Source organism: Mytilus edulis, chromosome 2 (assembly GCF_963676685.1).
Source record: "Mytilus edulis chromosome 2, xbMytEdul2.2, whole genome shotgun sequence".
Taxonomy (NCBI): Eukaryota; Metazoa; Mollusca; class Bivalvia; order Mytilida; family Mytilidae; genus Mytilus; species Mytilus edulis.
Window position 1 is genome coordinate 34309277 of NC_092345.1, and position 24046 is coordinate 34333322.

The 24046-nt window shown below is 29.5% G+C and overlaps 1 protein-coding gene across 1 annotated transcript in view; it reads right to left on the reverse strand.

The window, feature by feature from the left end:
- Positions 1–3075: 3075 nt before the first annotated feature.
- Positions 3076–24046, reverse strand: part of LOC139512051 (uncharacterized) — a 31105-nt gene continuing 10134 nt past the window's right edge. The window contains exons 2-9 of the mRNA XM_071299367.1: positions 17924–18012; positions 15333–15432; positions 13793–13905; positions 12242–12415; positions 9817–9907; positions 6627–6748; positions 4914–5690; positions 3076–3505 (exon numbers count right to left, since the gene is read on the reverse strand). Coding sequence (XP_071155468.1) covers positions 3243–3505; positions 4914–5690; positions 6627–6748; positions 9817–9907; positions 12242–12415; positions 13793–13905; positions 15333–15432; positions 17924–17972 — 1689 coding nt within the window. The 5' untranslated portion in view covers positions 17973–18012 and the 3' untranslated portion in view covers positions 3076–3242. The remainder of the gene's footprint in view (positions 3506–4913; positions 5691–6626; positions 6749–9816; positions 9908–12241; positions 12416–13792; positions 13906–15332; positions 15433–17923; positions 18013–24046) is intronic.

Sequence of the window (24046 nt, forward strand, 5' to 3'; positions counted from 1 at the left end):
AAAGCCCCTTATCAACGGAAAAATCGAAAGCTCAAATACATCTAACAAATGGAAAACAATTGTCATATTTCTGACTAGAAATGACAATCCACCCACGACGTAACCGCCCCAGTTAAGTAGCAGTAATAAAAATTTAAGTGCAAATGAAACTTGATTTTAGAATATCAAATAAGGTTAAAACTAATCAAATTCATGTCATTGCTTTATTGTTAAATTCATTTTTCTGTGAATTATGCAACATTTCAGTCTCAAGATATTTCAACGTACTACTCAAATCAGACATGTTTCAGCATTTGAATTAATTCTCTGTGTTCTTTATATTCTTATATTAGGAATCATGAAAATTATACCTGAGAAATTTCTTGAATAACCGAATATTATCCGCTAGAGATTACACAAAGAAATACATAGTTTGTATACTAAATTGGCCTGACAGATCTAGAGTAGACAAAACGTCAATGTCAACTTTGGATGCGGGTCTGGATGGGGATTACAGAAAAGAAAAAATAAGTAGGAATAAAAAAAATATACGCAAAAACATATAAACAACCGAGAACAAATGGTTGCAAAAGAATAACTGTCGAAAATAAAAGAATTAGGTAATAAAATATATTCCACACGTCAAACAATGTACAGAATACCACAAGCGTCTTATTACAGTAAAATTTGATAGCAAACTCGTGTTTATTAGAATCTTATTTTATAAGTGTATTTCTTAAGAGAAATAATGCCTTAGTATTTTAACAATACAGATATTAAAGACCTCTAAACCAGGCCCTCTTGCATTGGGAATTGTTAAACTAGTTTGTTCACAATTACATAATTCATAAACTGAAAACTTTTATAATACACGTAAGTCTCCAGAACTTTCATTGTGTCACTTTAATCCGACATTTTCAAAATATGAATTAATTCTTTGTGACTTTTACCTTTTTACATAGTGGATCATGGGAATGATTGCTGTCAAAATTTGTCACCAAAACCATATGTATCAAACACAGGCGTTATGTCTGAGATGAGTAGTTTGTATCTTTAAAAATCAAGAGGTAATTAAAATTAAAAGTTCGTTTTTTAGTTGATAACACCAACCTTAATATTATTGTTTTATATAATATATATATATGCACATTCATGTTTCTTCAATCTGTCGATACATGTACCTGTAAATTGTCATTGCACACGGACATGATTTTATCTGACTGGTTGTGACATCTTTACACTAAATCAATTGCATATTGGATGAGTTATGATGATATTTTAGTTTTAGACACATAATCTTTGTATTTATTTTTATTGGCTTTGAACTACCTGTCGATAAATATTTTTTTCATATTTTTCGTGCTTGCTTGATGTGCCCGTCTTTGTAGTATGGGGTTTGCCCCCAAATTGAAGACTATAGTTGCTTATATCAACTTCATTTGAACTGAGGTGGAAAGTTGACTCAATCGTTACACCTCCTTATCAAAACTTAAAAATTACAATATTGTATAAAAACAGTCTGCAAAAACTGCATTTTTATGTAAAATACTCGCTTTTTAAAATCTGTTGAATCTTTAATATTCAAATGCCACCAGGATTAAACAAATCTGATTTTGACCATATTAGCTGAAAAACATTTACGGAAACCTGGCCCTACCTTTTTTATTGACCGTAATAATGTACGTATATCGTATATCAATACTAAGTTTCTGTTTTTCATTACAAATGACCATGAAGAACATTGATCAATATGTCCCGTCAGATGAATTTTCATTTGGAATTAGTTTTGTTTGTTTATATATTTACGATATCACATACCTGAACCAATATTGATAAAAGGATTGTGAAATCGGAGCTTATTTTTGCTAATACATAACCGTATCATATATTGAGAGTTGGGGAGTTATCATTTCTGTATTTTTACATGGAGCAAAATTATCAAAGTGTTATATCTAATCCGATATACCAATGTAATATGTGTATATGTATATAATGGCACACAAGACATTGAATCCATTTCAATTCAAAACGTTCCATTGCATTTTGTATTTTTAACATTAACGGTACCAATTATTTCTGCACCAGAAGCACTTTCCTACAAGAAATGTATCTTCAGTGATGCTCGAGACCAAAATAATTTGAAAAGAAAAGTTTATAAAAATAATATAGAGCTTATAAATCCAAAAAGGACAAAATGTATAGCAAAACAAAATATAACTACAGTTGCAATTACAGTAAATGTGTCATTCTTCAAAGCCAAACGCTGCCTCGTGGTATATATGATACTTGATATATATAATCACATCATCTAAAACAACCCTTGATTTTTTTAAGTGTTTTTTTTTGTAATACAAAAAATAAATGAGTAAATTATAGTAAACAATTTGAAACAATTTGGTAGTTTGACAAAGGACAATTATTTATCTTTTCATGTTATATTGATAGTAACATTGACAGTTCTCTTCTTTTTCTTCACCAGGTGAGCGTTTCAACAATGAATGTCCTCAGGGATGATCGAAATCAAACATTTGAAATCGGTATAAAATCTAATACATGCCAATACTATATAAAAATAAGGAAATGAGATATGATTGCCAATAAGACAGCTATTCATCAAAGCTCATGAAAAGTGGATTTAAGCAATTATATAAGTTGATTTGTGAAATTGTTTATCTTCCTTTGATAGGACAACAGAATGAACAAGTTTGTATTTGAAAATTGCAACATATAAATACTATGGAATTTAAAAAATTTGGTAATTTGCTAATTTATAGGAAATTAAAAAATTAAAAATTTGGTAATTAGCTATAAAAAGTAATATGCACTGGCATATCAATTTTAAGTCATTTTATGTAATACGGTTTTTTAGGTTCATTTATGCAACCTCTTCCGTAGTACGTATTTTTGTTATGGAAAAAACTCTCGTTTAACTTGTTTCCAGTGATTCTGCTAATTTCCATTTAGCGATTTTTTAATTTTCACAAGGGGCTACAAAATAGTATGAAACTTAAATTTAGACAAGACAACATTGATCATTATTGTATATACTAATAAAGTAAAGCATTTATCAGAAGTTAAAATAATTTAAAGGGAAAAAAATATATAAAACATTTATTTCAAATATTGTTTTCATGACAAATGAAATAGAGTTTATGTTTATGAACTGATTTAATACATACTTTATGATTTTGATATTTTTCAATTACAAACCAATCTCAGTATTTCAATCTTTTTTAAAAAGAATATCATTATATAATTATGTCTCAAGTATTTTCAATGTTTAAAAATACTGGGTCACATCCGGGTTTTTTCATCGAATTAATTAAAGTTATCCAAGATGGAGTCGTGTTATCGGGAACACGTGTATTGTTAGTCTTTGTTTGTTTGGTAGATGTGTCATGATGTTCTCCTATATTCTTCACCATCAAATAAGCAATTACAGCAAGCAATACCCCAAGACCTGCTACTCCTATAATTGCGGTTGTAATAATTCCAGCCGTTGCCGCTGATGACACCGGGCTTTTGTCTGTAAAAAGATTAAAACATAATATAGTGCCTTAACTTGCCAGAAATTTCTACACTGTAAAATGTCTAATATTTCCAATTGCAGTTTGCAAACTAGATTCATTATAGGACATGGTCGAAATACTACAACAGGGGTATGATCATAAATTTGTATAGTGAACGATGTATGCGAGTGTGTTTTAGATTCAAGAAAAACAGACATCAGCATGACTGACAGAATAAAAAACAAACAACCAAAAGTCAAAACAATATTACTCACTGGACTAAACAAAATATGGGGCCAATTCATACGTTGAGGGTTGATAAGTAGTTTCTATTCAACTTTGGCACCACGGGTGTTGCTTATGACTAAGAATTCCTATTTGTTAACCAGTCCGGAAACGCAGACGATTGTTTTTTTCTGCGACAGATTGTCGATATCATATTTTAATGGTTACAGCTTTTACACACAAATTCCGTTACTGTCAACAATGTTTTGTAGATCATTTCATATATGAACTATTAGCTTCTTTTTACAAGACAACTCTATACCCATATAGTCTTTATTGAAAAAAAACCTAGGGCTGATATACATAAAACCACTTCAGTTGATAAGTCAAATCGTAGTACTAATTTATTTTACGACACAATAGCTAAATCCTTTTGTTCAGAACAAATCTTTACTTTTGTAGTTTTATACATTTCTGCACTGTCATTGACATATAGTAAAATTTATCTAAGTGCAGTTTCTGCACTAATGCTGTATCAAATGGAAAGTTAACAGAAATGTTGGTCTCTTTTACTTCTACACAGACCGTTAGTTAAAGATGGTCATACTTTCAACATTTAGTTTAGGAATGCAACTTCAATATTCAAAGTGAGATAACTCCAAATTTCAAAGCTTTAATTTTGCTAGACCTTATCTATACGAATAGTAAATACAATTCCTCAGTCAACTAAAGTTTTATCTTAAGATTGAAAAAAAAACAAATATAAAATTTGGTACATCGAACATTATGTGAAATATACTGTCATATAGGTTTTTACAATAGTAGTTTTATATTCTTTAAATCTTTCTTGTGGTTTAATTATAAAAAAAACCCATATTATTATATTGCTGTTCAGTTATTGTATCTATCATATTTGGGATAAATATAAATTCAGTTATTTTGGATCAACACGAATCAGTTAAATACATATGTGTCACAACATTTTCACGTTTATTTAGTTGTTTGCATTATATTTTCGTCAACTTGTCTCCTTATCTATATTTTTTTCTGCGTCGAATCGATGTATGCCCCTTACTTCCTTTCATACTACTACTTATATAATTTCATCGAGTTAATTGATGTAAATTCACGCAATGTAAAACAAAACAAAACATAAAGCCTGTTGGGAAAAACTTTATTATAATTTAAATAAAATCTTACTTTCCACTTCCTGTGCAGTTGAACTTGTAGTTGGCTGTTTTATATCTTCAGTTGTTTCCAATGCGATAGTAGAAGATATTGGCGAGGTTTCAGCAGTCACAATATCGATTGTCGTTGGAGAGGCTATGGTTGTACTTTGGGACCACGTCGATGAATCGTTAGTGTCAGTAGTTTGAGTTATTGACAGCAAAGTTGGGCTTTCTGTCGGTGTTGAAGAAAAAATAATATCTGAGCTCTGTGATTCTTTAAGAGTTGTAGAAAATAACGATGAAGTTAAATCTTTTGTTGAAGTTGATTGATCTGTAGTATCGATTGTAGATGGATGTTCAGTTATAGTTGTAAAAAGTGAAGATGTATTTTCCAAATTCGTTGATGATTCAGCAGCGTCAATGATTTGTGATGAGGTTGTTATAGACAGCGATGAAGTGCTTGCTGTTTGCGTCGATGAAATATCATTGTCCGTTGTTTGTGTTTCAGTTAATTTTGTTGATGTCAACGATGAATTAAATGATTGTGTAGATGATAAAGACGAATCAGATGACGTTTCATGGCTTATAATTGTTGTAAGCAAGAACGATGTACTTACTGGTTGCGTTGATGTGTTTTGTTCTCCAATATTTTCTGTGGTTTTTGGTTCTTTTGTTAACATCATATACGAGAGCACAAATCCCCCTTTATTTACTTGATCGTCACTTTTAAATTTGATTGAAACAGAGTCATTGTATTCATATAATGACTCATCGTACCATTCTTTCTCTGCACAAAGTTGGCCAGAATCTGTAATGAGTCAAACTTGCTTATGAAGAAATCAATACAAATTTGACAGATCAAGAACACAAGGGATAAACTTATTCTTTTGAATATTACTTTTTCAAATAAAGGACTTTAGATGTTTCATTATGCCGACATCATCTAATTTTAATATTTTGACATCATCGCGAAAAAAAGTATACATGTTTTTAAATGTAAGACTTTATAATATTTTCTAACTAGAAAGTAAACTTTGCTTCAGAAAATGTTATCCTTGTGGAAAATTAACGAATCTTTGCAGGTGTGCTTTTAATAGTAATGCCGTTAATTTCTATGCTTTGATTGGATCACAAATGGATAAAAACAGATAGCCAATTGATCTTTGCGATCTCTTTTCCAAATATGGTAGTTGTTTGGACCTGTTTAAAACATATTAAAAATTGACAACTGATTATCAAGTTCACAATTATAAACAGACCAATTATCAATATTAGGTACTATGATACTATTAAATATCAAAATCGATTCGTGGCAAGAGTATACAAATGAGAAATTGTATTTCGTTAATATTAAAAAGTAAAATAATTAAAATTCTGAACGAAAGTCCATAAGCAAATGTCAAAATAAAAAGATCAATCACATCAAACGAACGGATAACAACGGACCTTTTCCTAACTTGGTACAGGCATTTTCTTATTTAGTAAATGGTGGATTAAACCTGGTTTGAATACGTGTATTAAATAAAAACTTTAAGAGTGAATGAATGGCAAGAATAATCAAAATAAATATGAAAGAGGTTTAAGTTTCAATTATAAACTTTCAATACTTACTTTCACGGACAATTATCTATAAAATCAGAAATATCAAACCAACACGCGCCGATCTCAATACATTTCAAAGCCTGAAATATATGTCAGTGCTGTCATGCATAACTTAAGTATATATTATATATAAAGTATTTACCACCGATTAGGAGATAATCATAACAAGAGTCAGAACTTTTTATTTCAACATCCATATACACCACGGATATTACTATGACTGAATTGTCCGTAGAAGATATATTCCATGAGCATTCGGTATCCCTGAAAAAGAAAGACTCAAAAGTTATACTTTTAAAATACTCTATAATTCATCTCTATAAATTGAGTATAACTTGTGATTTTACAGTGAGATACTAGCATTAAGGTTAAAATGAAGTAATGATTTATATAGGCGACAATATGTCTATGATTGCATTATAAAAATTATTTGGTAAAACTCTCAAACAATTCTGTATTTTCAACACCTCTTGTTGTGAATAAAACTGCATATATTTTATTAAGGGTACTCTATTATTCCGAAATATTCGAAAAAGTATGAATAAAAAACACCCCTTGCTTAATTTTTAGCAGAAAACATTGCTCGTTCCATCCTTCAAATTTCTTGCGATTTCTTCAACAATAGCCCACCCTCATTTCTCACTATTTCATTTTTGTTTTGTAATTAACAGGGCAGCAGCAAATAAATTTACTTCTACCTTTTATCTTGAATGGGATGTAAAATCGAGGTGACCCTATTTATCTTAAATTATTTCCTTTTAACCTTTATTTGATTTATAGTCTATATTCTCCTAACACATGTGCTTACCGGACTAATATGGAATAACATAAAAATTACTTTTAGTACTGCTATGTTTGCTTATCTGTTCATTGAGACGTCGCGTACGGTGTTGATTATATTATGCATTTTGGTTTCCTGTTAGCCTTTATTGCATTTGAGCGATGTTTCGGAATTGATAACTTTATGAATGCATATATAAAAATGTGCATAATTAAATGTAGAAATGGAATATGTCTGAAAATCAATAAATGTTTCATTTTATAACTCGTTTATAATCACTAATAGCACTGATTTAGCGCTTGTGTACAAGTAACACCGCAATATATGACCAGTATTATTTTAATGTTATTCCCGTCTTTAATTAAACATGTTAAACTTAAACTGAAAAAAAAATGCAATTGCTTGACAAGGATGAGAAGTTCATTTTGTTTTCTGGAAAAACCGAAAAATGCTTAAAAATATGGACAGGGGAGAAGGTGAGAGCGATGTAAAAATAAATATAATATAATATATCATTTTATTCCGTACATGACAAGCCATAAAATAGTGTTGTTACAATATTTAAAAAGATCGTCGCAGAATATGCGATCATTTGATTTTTTTTATTTCTCTCACAAAACATTTCTCTCTCATTTTACAAAGAGATCTTCCGAACGAATGCTGCAGACACTTATCACAATTTACATATACCTGTGTCAAAATTATACAATAAATATAAAGTTTTCTATGTTTTCCATCATAATATATTGTTTAACTTATGTCCTTTATTCTTTATTTTATTAAGGTGGTATGGGTGTCTTCCTCCATCTTGGATGGTAAAAAACAGAGAATCAAAGGTCCAGATTTTCCATCAAGTTAGCAAAATTTGATGCAGGAATGCAGATGTTTAATGTACATTTTCATTTAAAAGTACCAATTTATAAGAATATAACTTCTAAATATTGATATTTTTGCAAATGTTAATTATTTTTGGTTGTTTTTATTTTTAAATACAATTGGCATTTAAAGGGGAGGTAACTCTAAAAAAGTGCATTTTCTGAAGGATTCTGTATGGAATTTTCCTATTTTGTATTTTAGCCGGAAAAAACGTACGGTGACCCTATCTTTTCTTTTGATATTCTCAAAGCAGTGTCTGAAAGCTATCTTTTCCTGAAGTATTTAACAATTCTATCATTTTGTTTAGTTTCTGATCACAAAATGGTATTTTTTCCTGTATAATCAATACAAAATGTGTCATTTTGTCCCGTCCTGTAGCTTGAGAAAATGCGCGGTGACCTATCATTTTTATTATATTTTTCAACATGTATCAATTGATACAACGTTTTGGCAAAGTATGAACAAATTCTATCATTTTTATTTTAGACTCCCATACCACCTTAAATACGTTGAAATGTCACACTTGCCGTTTTTTGACGTTTTCGCCGTATTTTTTAAGTGTCTAATGTATATAGCAATATGCATTTGCGTTTTGTTTTTAGTTAGACAAGAAAATGTATTTCAACGTGAAAAGATGTTTCTTTGTGTATGAAAAAAATATGTAGAAGTTTCAAGGGAAGATATTAAAAAGAAAATAAACACGATGTGTTTGTTTGTTTCTAGTCAAAATGTCACAAAACGTCGTGTTTTTTCTAACATTTACGTTCTTTAGAACAAGACAATATTGCAGTTACGATTTCAATGAAAACACACAAAACAGGAGTCCGAAACAAATAATACAATATGTTATCAAAAATTCAAAACAATAAATAAAGGATTACTGAATTGAAAAAAAAACACCCGTATAGAACACTATCTTGACTACCATTTACTTTACGAAAGTGGAGTCAAGGTTCAAGACAAGTGAGCTGTGCTGTGAAGTAAAAAGATTAATCAAATACAACACATACCATTATTTTTTTAATATCAATCACAAAAATACTAAACTTTGAGGAATTCAAAACGGAAAGTCACTGATCAGTTGGCAAAATCAAAAGATAAAACACATCAAACGAATGGATAATAACTGTAATATTCCTGACTTGGTACAGGTTTTTCTTATATAGAAAGTGGTGGATTGAACCTTGTTTTATAGATAGCTGAATCTCTCACTTGTATGACAGTCACATCAAATTCCATTCAACTGATATCACATACGGTAGGAAAAATCCTTAATTTTTATTTCAGTTGTGTTGTACCTCGAATTGTCTGAATCATATTCCTTCAATAAATTACATTGGAGATGCAGAAATATGCTCTTTGAAAGATGACACAAAGTTCAAACTATTTGACAAATATAGGTTACATTTGAAATGATTTTTCATACATTGTTTATATTATCAGATAAAAGTGTGAATTGTTAATGATATATAGCTAGGTTTACTCATTTTGAGAAATTGCAATAATAATCAATGTGAACGTTTTTTTTAAGCTGTGTCTTCATGTTTAACAAAACTCGTATGGATTTGGCAGAACCAAAAAGGTATACTCTTGTGCCATAAACGCGAAAAGGGAAAAGAATATTTTAAATATGATGCCTGTTATTAATTGATAAACAAACTATAATAAAACTTACTCTTGGTAGTTCATTGGAAATTTTGGACTAGTAATGAATTTTGGTGAAGATTCGGTTTCCAGGAAACTTGTTTTAGAACAATCTCTTCCTGCTGAAAAAATATAATACAATTTAATATATATAATCTGTCAATAATCTCTTTAAAAATAAACAATTCTAGTTGAATTAAACTACGCTCTTCTTGCCACAAATTTGAATATATTGTAATACTTGCTTATAAATTGATGAATCATAGAAGGTCTATGCAACCCTTTTGACTATGTTCTTTTTAAACAAATAAGTTAAAGGTATACTTAAAAGATGTCCATAGTATAGTAACAACAATGAAAAGTTAGAAGAAACAATGTTATTTTTTTCTTATGTTTTGTGTACAATTGTTTGTCTGTATTTCTTTTTTAGCCATGTTAAACAAAAATAGGATAAATTCTACAATTTTAAAAGATGTCAGCTGCCGGTTGAAATCTGGATATATCAAAAGCACAAAATAATTGCAATATATTTTGTACATCAAAACCAACCATGTCATGTATTTTACTTTCTACAAATTAAATATTTTGAACTAAAAATTCATAAAAACATGAAAAATCATTGAAAAGTAATAATTTTGAGGGTAAACGTCACTATTTTGTTTGGTAATCATTCATCATTTGAAAATAATATATCTATTCAATATGTCAAACTCATTTCCATTCTCCAAATTCAATTGGCAAAAATAAACTAAGTTGAAGCAATGGAAATTTACTGTCATTGTCTTGATTTGGAACAAACACTATACTTCGAACGCAATTAATACCTTGAAGATATTTTATGGCTAATATGCTTTCACATGTGGTTGTCGGCCATTTTCAATTCTTAATAGCAGTTTATCTAGGTTTGCATCATGGAACAGTTACACATTTAAAATATAAAGGACTATATTTGTATATAGTCATAATTTTCAAGATCTTCATTAGAATTTGGAGGAGATACACCCAAAATTGTTCACATGATGAAAATATGAAAAGTCTTTAAAGTAAAGTTAAAGATATATCATGCTGATAGTCATTACAAAACGCATGTCATGCAATACATCTCAAATAAATAACCACATAAAAAAGACTACTCATACAACTCTACTTGTATTTTTGTCCATCTGATGAGTTAAGCCTTTTTCAACTGATTTTTATAGTTCGTTCTTATGTTGTACTGTTATACCACTGTCCCAGGTTAGGGGGAGGGTTGAGATCCCGCTAACATGTTTACCCCCACCACATTATTTATGTATGTGCCTGTCTCAAGTCAGGAGCCTGTAATTCAGTGGTTGTCGTTTGTTTATGTGTTACATATTTGTTTTTCGTTCATTTTTTTACATAAATAAGGCCGTTAGTTTTCTCGTTTGAATTGTTTTACATTGTCTTATCGGGGCCTATTATATCTGACTATGCGGTATGGGCTTTGCTCATTGTTGACGGCCGTATGGTGACCTATAGTTGTTAATGTCTGTGTCATTTTGGTCTTTTGTGGATAGTTGTCTCATTGGCAATCATACCACATCTTCTTTTTTATACATATCATGAAATACATACAAAAACAGACTGATTTATATTGAAACAATGTTAATGCAAATAAATGATATATAAATATGTATGTCTAAACAAGTGATACATCTATGACCGATCCATCCATTGGATCACCAGTGAAGGTGATACACGGCTGAAATCATATATTCATAATCACTCTTAATATCATCACGACAATGTTAAATTTGCAAATTTGTGTTCTTCCCTTGCGGGATTCGATCTCATGCTATTGAGATATTGAGATAACACAGCCTGTACTATGTCCAGTGCTCTAGACCACTCAGCCATCTAGACTGAACTAAACAATTCAGCTTTCCGTGGCATAGTGTTAACTTACCTCGTCAGTAGAATCTTGAATTGTAACACAGTAAATGAAATATTAGGCACAAAATGAAATTAAATGCAGATTAGCTAAATTATCTTTCGTAAAGGATCGTAAGATACAGTCACCGAAATATTTATTTTGATAAGAACGTCTAAAAAAGTGATAACTATACAACAGATCCTTTGCTGATAATCTTTTTGTCTATTTCGGTATTTTAAAGGGACGACCTGTGTTGCATGTTCTTGATGAAATATCTTTTTCTTTCCCAGAACATACGTATCACTGTACAGGTGATATTTCTTTAATGTAATTAATCTGTGAAATTGAAAAGAGTCGTCTCCCATTTCAACTGCAATATAAGTTGTCACATATTTATAGATTACATATGTAAAGCATTGTTGTGATACTTCCTTAGATTTATCTAGTAATAATATACACTTTTATATAAAAAAAAAAAAAAATTGAATCTTTGATTGCCTATGACTCTATTTTGCCACACATGATAAGATCAAATATTACAATTACAGAGGAAACATCTTACACATATCAGAAGATTCGATGATATCTATTGTAAAGCCTTTTCCATCATTTGTTTGATCATCATCTGAGGAGAACTGTACGTATAACCCGTCCACGCTAACTACCCCAGGAATAGTTTTATCTGGAGAATCGTTATTGGTGGTATCAATCCAGACCGCTCCAATTTCATCTAAACCTGATTAGAAAAAATAAAACAAAGACATTCTTCGTATACATCATTTCCTTTCAAAATGCTTTACTTAAAATTGATAAAATTGAGAATGGAAATGGGGAATGTGTCAAAGAGACAACAACCCGACCATAGAAAAAACAACAGCAGAAGGTCACCAACAGGTCTTCAATGTAGCGAGACATTCCCGCACCTGGAGGCGTCCTTCAGCTGGCCCCTAAACAAATATATACTAGTTCAGTGATAATGAACGCCATACTAATTTCCGATTTGTACACAAGAAACTAAAATTAAAAAAATACAAGACTAACAAAGGCCAGAGGCTCCTGACTTGGGACAGGCGCAAAAATGCGGCGGGGTTAAACATGTTTATGAGATCTCAACCCTCCCCCTATACCTCTAGCCAATGTAGAAAAGTTAATGCATAACAATACGCACATTTAAAATTCAATTCAAGAGAAGTCCGAGTCTGATGTCAGAAGATGTAACCAAAGAAAATAAACAAAATATGAACGTTAGTTTGTATTGGTAATTTGAGAATGGATCACCATTGTGATTTCTAAGTATAAATTGAGAATGGATACTTAGAAAAAGTCCGATTATAATATTTGAAATAAAGTAAATAAAAAAGGCATGTTTTAAATTATAATATGGAAATAATCAATTCTTAGCTAATTACTTGACGAACATTTCATAATGAAGCACAGAGCCTAAACTACTTTGTAAGATGTGTAGTGTTTCGGCAACACGACATTTTAAATGTGATATATTCATGAATCCCGAGGTTCCAAGAACATTGAACTTGAACGATAAAGTACCAAATAGTTCGGATGAGACTTTTTCGGACATGTATTTAGTCTGTGAGTAATCGGTCAGCTTTATTTACGAAAAATCATTTTAAACTTTCACTCCAATTAAAAACAAACCTTTCGACTATAACGATATGTTTTAGATTCTGAGCGTCTTTTTAAATGAAAGTGAACATCAAGGCAAATGATCTACGTTATGAGATAACAAAATAACAGAGAAGATGTTCTGCAAAGGACATGCAAAGCTGTAAACAGTAATATTGCCTAATTTTTATCAACTTTGTTGTTTTCTTTCAAATATTTTATAAAAAATATAGACAAGAAAGTTGTTTGGGCATATGCTTTTTACAAAATATAAGCATATGGATGGAATGTTTGCATACGTAACATATCAAAGCTTGACATATTAGTATAATATATATTTTCTTTTAAGATTGTTAATAATCAAGAAACCAAGGCATTTATATTCAAATTTTGTATAGTAATGTGAAATCTTGAACAAAAATCAATGTCATTCTTAAAATTGTAGCATTAGAGGTCTCACCCTCAAATATTTTTAATCAGATTACATTACCTTTGAAGATCTTCAAAATATCGTTAGTTTGTATTGGTAATATATGATGAATCCTATAAAGAAGAATGCTTGTATTTGAAGAAGTTATAATTCTCCAGGAGCAGTTAAGGTTTCTGAAAAAAAAAGAAAATCAAACAAACATTATACATAATACATCTCTTGTATCTATATTTACAATTATTAGCTTAGGGTGCTTTTTAACTCCATTATTCTGTTCTATGTGATTTTCCTATTTTTTTTACATTAGAAAATTCTGGTTTAAAAACATATACTTCGCTTACAAGAATCTGTTCGTTCTAATTTTCAATACTTATTTAAGATACTCGAGTTAATAACAAATTATAATATAGCAGTTATGTTAAAATTTTATATCCACATGAATTTAATTGCCACTTTGTCAATCTTTATTTCAATCAGATTTATAGACTTTTTGTACAAACTCATTATTTCCTGATTTTCAAATGCATATTCATTCATTATCAAAAACATTTATCCCACTTCGACCATTTTAATTTATTTTAATTTATTTGTCATCATTTAACCCGCATCGTTAAAATAAATAAATAAATTCCTTGAAAATAACTAGGTATTATATTTTTCATCTTTTGTTTTTAGAAACATTCAACAGTTTTTGTTTTAACGCTGCTAATGACTATTAGGTAGCTCGAACGCGCATCTGTGGTACTTAAGGATGTTCGCTGCTCTGTTTAAAAATAACAAGCTTTTTAAAAGACTGTTATAAATTGAAAGTATATAAATAAAGAAACTTAATAAGCAGAAAAAAGTGGAGGGTCCGTGTGCTTGTTTTCGAGACATAAGCTGTTGAAAATTTGGCGGGAAATAATTCTCTCTAGATTTTTCTTTTACTTAACATTGACACCTTCTTTGTTTAAAAAAATATGAAAAAATAACAAGGATTTCATGAGATTTTTAAATATAGCTTTTTAAATAATATGTAATAAAAATATGAAAAGAAAAGTATGGGTTAGTGGGCAATTCTTTTAAATGGTAATACATGGATAAAACCAGAGGATTCCGAAAATCTGGCAAACATTCAAAAAGTAGAGGAGCAAACATCCTTAACTATAAATTAGAGGTATAAGTATTATACTGCTGTTCAAATCTCAAGTATTTATTTTAAAAGTAGATAAAAATCAAGGTAAAAACAAAACGTTCGATACAGGTATTGACCGCAAACGAAGCATCACCGGGTCATATATTGCTTTCATGCATCACATGCCATCTAATCCATATTTAGTCAAAATATCAAGCGTGAATGGATGACAATCGATAAAACTACATATCAGACGATAATTATAGTATTTTTAAAAAGATCTTAAAGAACGAATACATTGGAGTTGAGATATAGGCCTTCGTGACGGCTTTAAAGAAACCTTTGTAGTGTTGATTCTAGTATCTTTCAGTATTAATCATTATTAGCCTTTTTTTTATTAGTTTTAAGAAATGAGTAAAAAATCCGAACAAATGCAAAATACAATGTATATTGCAAGTAATATAATTAGATATCCTTTATACGTACTGTGTATAATTTTCAAATTGAAAATTTGGAGACTCGATATATATTTTGGTAAACATCTGTAACTCAATGACTAATGTTGAACCTGAACACTGGCTGTAAACTAAAATAACATTGAAAAAAACACTAATAAATAAATCCTTAAAGTGACAATGATTAAGTGAAAACGCATTTCTTTTTATAGAATCGAAATAATTCAGGGCTACCGTAGATTTATTTTCATTTAACCATGGGTTGATCATTCATATTCGTTTACAAGTTTATAATGTTCTAAGACAGTTTATAAAGTCTTTACACTAAATCCGTTGGCTATGTAACTTAAGTATAGATTGATTTCCAGTCTGAGAAGAATGACTTGTTTACTAATGATTGGCTTTGAACTAATTGCGAGTACTGTTAGATCGGTCTTTTGTGACATTATAGATACACTTGCCTCACGTGCTTTGATCTTTGTTGGTAAGCTGTCTCATTGGCAATCATACGACATCTTCCCGTGTACAATTGATATATTTGATGAGTGTTTATACTGATATCTTTAATGAGTGGGTTTTTAATATCTGATGAGTTTTTTTCAGATTTGTTTGCTGTTATTCAAACAGATATATTTGATGAGATTTCTTTGGCTGATATTTTTTTTTTTAGTTTTCATACTGATGTCTTTGAGTTTTTCATGCTGATATCTTTGATGAGCTTTCATACTTATTTCTTTGGTTGTTTTTTTCATGCTGATAATTTACTCATAGAGAAGGGTAGATATCTAAAAATAACTCTAGACAATAGAACATGTCCAACTTGTAAAACCTTAGAAGATGAAAATCACTTTCTCCTCTACCGTCAAATTAATAATGTTTTACGTATAAAACTTTTTAATGACATGGCAATAGATAATCCTATGTTTCCAAATCTCTCTGATACTGAAAAGCTAGTAATCCTACTAAATCCTTCAATATAAACCAAGTGAAAAAAACAGGTTCCTATATAAAACAGTATTTAGAGCTGAGGACAGGGGACTTTTAGTTATTTTTACTTGTATATATATATATGTGTGTGTGTTCAACTCAGTTATTTTATTGTCGTTGTTACTTTTGTTTATGTCACAAGTATAATTTTACTTATATGACACTAAAGAATTATTATAAAGATATCTTTGATGAGGGTTTTTTACGGATATCTATGAGGTTTTTTTCATACTGATATCTTTGGTGAGTTTTTCATACTGATATCTTTGGTGAGTTTTTCCTACTGATATCTTTTGTGAGTTTTTCAAGCAGATATCTTTGATGAATTTTTATACTGATATCGTTGATGAGTTTTTCGCTAGTAAAGATTAAGTTAATTCTAAAGGTAGAAGGGGTGTCAATTAAAATATAAAGAACTTGTCAAATACAGTATGTCATGCTTTTTTCATAAATATAATAAAACTATGTGTCAGTAATTTGTTTTACTCAACAGGTTGTGCAAAATTGTCAAAATTTGAAAAGATAATGCATGATAAACCCAATTGTTAGGTGATTAAAAGAAAACTACACCATAAAATTAAAAAAGAAGAAGATGTGGTACGATTGCCAATGAGACAACTCTCTACAAGATACCAAAATGACACAGAAATTATAGAATTGCAAGAGATAAGATATGCAAAAAAAGCTCCACCAATATGTTTTCAGACTCGTTTTCTTTTTAGCATTATAAAAAAGTCAGATTCATAACACATTCGAAAAAAGTACTTTATCTGAGTTATCTCCCCCTATGTGTCAAAAACTAAAATATTCTTAAAATGTTTTTTTTAGGATAATTTCAGCCGTGAATATTATAAAAACATATAGTTCTATATCAACATGAAAAGTCATACATATGAAACATGTGAATTACAAACTACTTTCGAAATTGGCGCATTTAATTCAGATCTAGAGCAATTGTTACTTGCTATATCAAATTCAAGATGGAGGAAGACACCCCGCTTCATTGAGGTATACAACCACTAAGTCGTGTCCTGATGTAAAGAACGTACAAGAATGTAGAACATATTTTAAACAAAACTGTTCCTACAAACAGCTGTAACTTTGTTAAAAAGAAAAACATAGTTTCAAATCACTATAGAGCTCTTGATTACTTGAATAATAAAATGAATAACTGAAATGATGCTAAGAGGATATACTTGTCCTGTTCCTCAGATAAGAAAAACATGTTTTAATGCTATCCTACTTCCTGGAATATGTGCGCTTTTATATGTAATTCGAGGTCATTGAATGATTCAGTAGAATTCATTATAAGGTATAGTGTTACGACTGCCACTTTACTTTGAACTTACAACACAAAATAGGTAGCAATGCTTGAAATTGCATAAATCTACATAGAAAAAAATGTTAATAGCACCTACTAAGCAGTCTGAACATAGACTAAGACAATCTTGATTGAATGCTAGTCAATTGTCTAAACAGGACTAAATTTACCGCAGTGGATAATTCTGAAAATTGACAACGAGAGAATTACTTAACAATTTATCTTTTTAGTTCAAAATGACCGTCTCAGGTCAACATTTGTTTACTTGCGTTTTATACTGATATATCTTTGATGAGTCTTTTTCATATACATACCTTTAGGGAAACATATTGATAGCAGTATTAACCAATGAAACTTGTTCATGTCTATATTCCAACTTTGCAAATCATAGTGTCATGATGCCCTATGTAAATACAAATATAAAAAGAATATTTAGCGACCAATAAAAATTGACACCTGCGTACATCTAAGTTGCAAGGATATGCAAATTACTTATGATATTCATTTTAAGTGTAATTACTATATTTCAAAGATGTATACACTTCGAGATGTTTAACAGGATTCTTTACTTTTGACAGTGCGAGACATTCCAAAACGACGATTTACTTCTGAATAAAATTTAAAATCTTTGAATGCACGTGCTCACTGTAACAAGAATTTGTATTACATAAAAAAAATGTAATTATATAATAATTTATCGCTTCCGCGGCTCATACAGAATGTGAATCAGTCAACGTTTTTACACTGTAATAAAATTACAAAAATAAGTACATGTATTTAAAGTCATATTAAACGTTAAACAGATCTGTTGTAACTATTATGTTGAGGAAATTATTGAACCAATGCATCCATACAAAATACATTATACAAAGTCCTCTGTTTTCCCCCAACATTTATTACGAATTCTTACAGTATAATCGACAAAACAATTTCATCCTGTAATTTTGGATAGCAAATTAACTTTCAGGTTTTGGTGCTATTGTACAAAATAAGTCAATCGACAGAGCTGTATGCATTTGGAAATTCTATATGCACATTCATTTTTAGTAAAGCTTAGATATTCAACATGTTGAATAATATACAAAAATAACTTTTTTCAATTAAATTTGAGGTATCGTATGACCTTGATTATGATATGAATGTTTCAATTTATGTATTGCAAAGGTGTATTTTGTACTAAATTTTGTTTTTCATTATAATACATATGACAATTAAATTACTGTTTTATAAGAAATCCTTTCTTGTCAAATTGTTATATAATTAAGTTATAATATATACGATGTAACACAATTGTACATGTATATACAATTTCATGTTTTAATTTGTAATTCGATGCTCAAACAGTCTATAATTTTAATTGGTTAGAGGTGTTGTGTTAAAACACAATACCAAGCATTCGGTTTTTTTTTAAGAAACATCACCATTCCTTTCATTCTTATAAAAATTTGTTTAATCATTTAAGTAACTACTTTAAATTCAAGAGCATATTACATTACTCCCTGTTTTCAGCTTTCCGTTTGATGTAATAAAGAAGACAGTGAACAAATTACATATGTTGATATTGTTTGCGGTTGAAATTCATATAATTACATTCTTCTTTTTTTATGAAAAAAAAAAATCCAAAAAAATCATATAGTTACATGCTCTTTAATGACGGTTGCAATCAACTAAAAGACAAATATGTTTATGACGTTCTTTTTCTCTCACTATTATGGATAAATAAAGATATATTATGCATTGTAAATATTATTTTTTCTTATTTATTTAAGTCTAGACATTTGGAAAAACATAAGGATTGACAGGAAAATGTGTCTTTACATGATAGCCAAGTAAATGATTGATCGTTAACTTCCAAATTAAAAAACAAATGAAATTTCTTTTATCAAAAAAGCGAATAACTGTTATCCTGACTACTTCTACTTAATAGGGCCATGAAATTATAAGTAGCAATCATGGTGAAATGATCTATTCGTCTTTATAGTTATTAAGCTTAGTCAGGTAAGTACTCAAATAATTTAGAAAAGGAAGTTTGTTCGTAAATGCTTTCTGTCATGTTCCGAAAAAACATCAATGTAAATATTTCTGGAAATGATTAAAGCTGATAAAAACAAAATGTTTTAAATAAAGCAAAAAATTGAATAAAAAAGTATCAAATATGACCTAAAACTGCGAACCTTTTGTGTCAGATTCTTTATTACACCTGAAAATTGAAATAAGAGTTTTGATAACAAACTATGCCCAGCAAAAATCAAACAAAACACCAAACAAACAAACAAAAATAAACTAACCTAATCAAAAACGCAAAGAAACAAAGAAACAAACAATAAAAAAATATTTAATATGCATACAATCCTCTTGCACACTTATTATGTTTGAGGTTAAATAAAGATTTTTGAATCTTGAAATCTTTACAATAAAATAATTTGACTGCTGTTTTAATTGTTCCTTCTTATACATGTTTCAATTTACATATTGCACATTTGTTTATTTGTTTATTTTATAATTGCTTCCCTTCACCGTGCGAAGCTATTAGTTTCATTCGATATTCCTCAGGCAGAAATCCCATTTGAAATTACCCCCCCCCCCCTAAAAAAAACCCAACAAATCAAAAAACAATAAATAAAAAATAAACAACAATGGAATCTTTTGTTAGAGACCACCACACACACATACACAAAAATCGAACATTTTGTTAGAGAAGGTAATTACACATAAAAAATCCAATTTTGTATGCACTTATATTTTTTTATTACTTATAATGTCTGCCCATATGAAAAAAATATTCTGTGGGTTTTAAAAGCCAGTTTAATATAGGTGCATTATTTATTATTGTATGCATCTGATATTCGAGATATTTGTAAATCTTATAATTATAGACAAATTGTCGTAAAACAGTCGATTGTGGTAGGTGAAAACATTAACTTTTTTGTTTTGTTTGTTTGGGTGTATGACATTATTGATCTGTGGATTCCGATGTCTTGCTTAATTACCAATGCCATATGTATAAAGTATCCGAAGGACTTAGTTATCTCAAAAGTTATTGAAAATTATTTCAAATTTGCACATATTTTTTGGAAAGTCAAGGAGTAAAAAGAATTTATAGAAAAAATGGGAAAAATTGCATTCGTGCAGTATTCTATCCACATTTTCTCGTAAAAACATCGCATGCTGTGAGGCGCGCAGCCAGGAAGTGAGCAACGAAACAACAAAATAGTTTTAGAGAAGTTTTCTGTCGTTCTAGAGCTATTGCGTCATTATCGAAGAATGGAAGTAATCGGGTACCAAAAGAGTCTTTGGGCAGGCCATTATGCATTTATACATAGATCTTTAATGTTTTGTCAGTTTAAAGTTCGTTGGATCAATGTCTTTGTATGTCATTTCGGTAGAAAGAGTACGATTAATAGTGTTTATCATTTGGTCGCTTTGGGAATTGAAAAATTGTCTCATAATGTCTTGTAAGTTATTTAATATTACATCCATATCAAAGTTATTTTGATTAGAAGTATTCAGACTGCATTGTACAGATACCAGGGTTTTAAGGTAGTGTATATACCAAGTCAGTTTATTTTTTTTGTTTTTTGTCACACTGCAATATTACGGGTGGTTTAAAACAGATCACTGCTACTCATTGTTAAACACTTTGAAGTATTGTTTTTGACGGTCAATACAAAAAAAGCTGTATTTTGTTTCTAATCGTGGTATGTAAAAATATTTTGTTTGTACACAATATTTCTTTATTTAAGAAATATATTGACAAAATTCTTGGCAGAAAGCTTTTAAATCACTAGAAAATTGTCCGAATAATATTGCACATCTTTTCTCATGGGAGACAACTCTCAATTAATTATAGATTTAGGATGATACTAGTATATATATATATTGAAAGAATACCGGGGGGATATAATATTTCGCAAAATGTGCGGAATAAAGTAGGAAAAAAATAAGAATAGAAACAAAATAGGCATAAATAATAAGGACTAGACAATAATAGGCAAAATCAATAAAGGATGAAGAAAATGATCTGAAAATAAAAGAATAAAGAAATAAAGGAACCCATCTAGACCCTCATGTGCTTACATTAACAATACAAACTTACATAAACTGTTTGAACATATCAATATGAGTTTGAAATTGATATATAATAGGAAACATTTATATTCAGTTTTCGTATGAAAGGGAAACCCATTAACTTTTGTCAAACTTGGCTATTTTCATTATTTATTTGGAGGTAAAGTACAAAAAAGGGAGATTTATTTAAAATTAATGCAATACTAATTGCCATTTTTCAAAGGAACTTTTGTTGAATACATACATCAATAAGATAAAAATATCGTATACTAAATTCATGTAGAAGGAACATCGTGACGCAGGCAGAAAAGTGCAAGCTTTATATGTGAATGATTCAAGTCGGAGATTTACTTAGACTTATCTTTCCCCTGTTCCCCTTCTTCAGAATAGATAGAAGTACAATTAATTTTCATTTTAATTTTTAAATAAAATATCAGCAAAGAAACCCAAACAAGCCATCATAAGACTTTTGTCAAGTTTGTTGCTTATATCCGTAAATGAACTGCCTATTTATTTCAGTTCAGACTCGTAATTATTATTAACAAAATATTTTTTTTTTCTTTTTTTCTTTTTCCTGGTCCTTCAATATCCTTTGCAAAATTGGGTGTAACTGATAGAATTTATTACGTTTATTTAAGGATGTACACCTCTGAGGAGCCAAAAATTTCTAGAATTAAACTTTTTTTCTTAACCTGATTTTTGGGTTTATAAGACTGTAACAAAATAATTGACGAAGAAAAAATCATATGATGGTGCACTTCATTTTTTGCTACGACCCTCTGAAAATGCCCAATTTTGATGATTTTCCCATTTTTCATCGATTTTTACCTATTTTTGGGCTATTATTGTGAAAAAAATCACAGATCCACAATTAAACTTTTTTTCATACTTTCTATAAAGATGGAGTGGACCAATCTGAATAAATTTTACTTAAAAAAACTATAGGTAGGTGTTAATATAAGAAAGTTTTATCATATTTTGACGTTTTTTTGTGTAAAATTTACCATGCTGTCAATTTTGTATTGTTGTGATTTTTCTCAGTTTTAAGAATAGAAAGCATATTATTTCAACTTTTTTGTTATAAATCATTGAAAAAATACATATCTAGGAAATTTGAAAAGACCAAAATGATATGGGATGTACATGATTCTTGTGAAATAATTTTTTGTATCCCTCACCCATTTTCTCATAATTTTGGCTAAAAATACTGACTTGATTGGTCGTAAAATTTGAAAACTGGATTACTCAAAAATCATTCATTGTAAATACACAATTTTTTCACAGAGGTATGTTTAATTATAATATTTTTAAAATTCATTGATATTTTCCACTTGTATCACATGTTTTGAAAATAATTCAAGAACGAGATTTCAACGAGACTGAACGAGACTGAAAAGTCAAAAGAATACATCCTTAACAATACAATACAATACAATACAAATAGTTTATTTACGTCTCACCATTAATATTACAATACATAACATAATACACGAATACATACAATAATATAAAATATTAATGCCATTCTAAAAAGAATTATGAGAGACGGGATTAAAATATATATATATGTATATATATATATATATATATATTGAAAATTAATAATTATAAATATCACACACACTAGCAGTAATTATTTATATAAAACATGACAAAAATAATGATTGGTTAAGCTTACATTAATAAAGGTAAAAGTATTACTTTAATAAAACATTTAAGAGGAGTCCCCCGCCCGCTTTATTTTGGACGATCAATGCATTTGAATGGGAGCATATAGTTGAACACGGTAAATCTTCATTCAATGTGCCATGTTTTTCTTCGTCAGTAATCAGTTTGCCTTTGTTCTTTTAATATATCAAACTGTGCCAGATATTCCCAAAAATTCATCAATATTAACAAAACACTGCTCATATCAACATCCTCAATTTGTGCTTGCATGTGTAGTCTCTTTTTTAGTTCACAGCATAGACATTTTTTATTTCCAACTCTATTTTTTCGGTTGTTCGGTACATCTACAAATCAGTTGAAAAGCATCACCATATGTCATATTTCTTAATCTTATAACAATCCAATACTAAGATATCAAATTTCTGTATCATATACAGTACAGTGTTTTTAACAACAAATTGTTTTTGATTTAAAAGTGTTCTAAGTGATTTCATTACGGAGGAATCAATTTACAGATGAAAAAAATAAAATGTATACTGCCACAATCTCTAATGACATTTTATGAAAATTTTATATTGTCAATTTAAATATTATTACTATAATGTATATACATCGCTAAGCTTTACCATCACGGGTATAGCAGCTATTATAGAGATGGCTTCGTGCATGTGAATAAAGGGAAAGTAGAGGGACCAAACCCT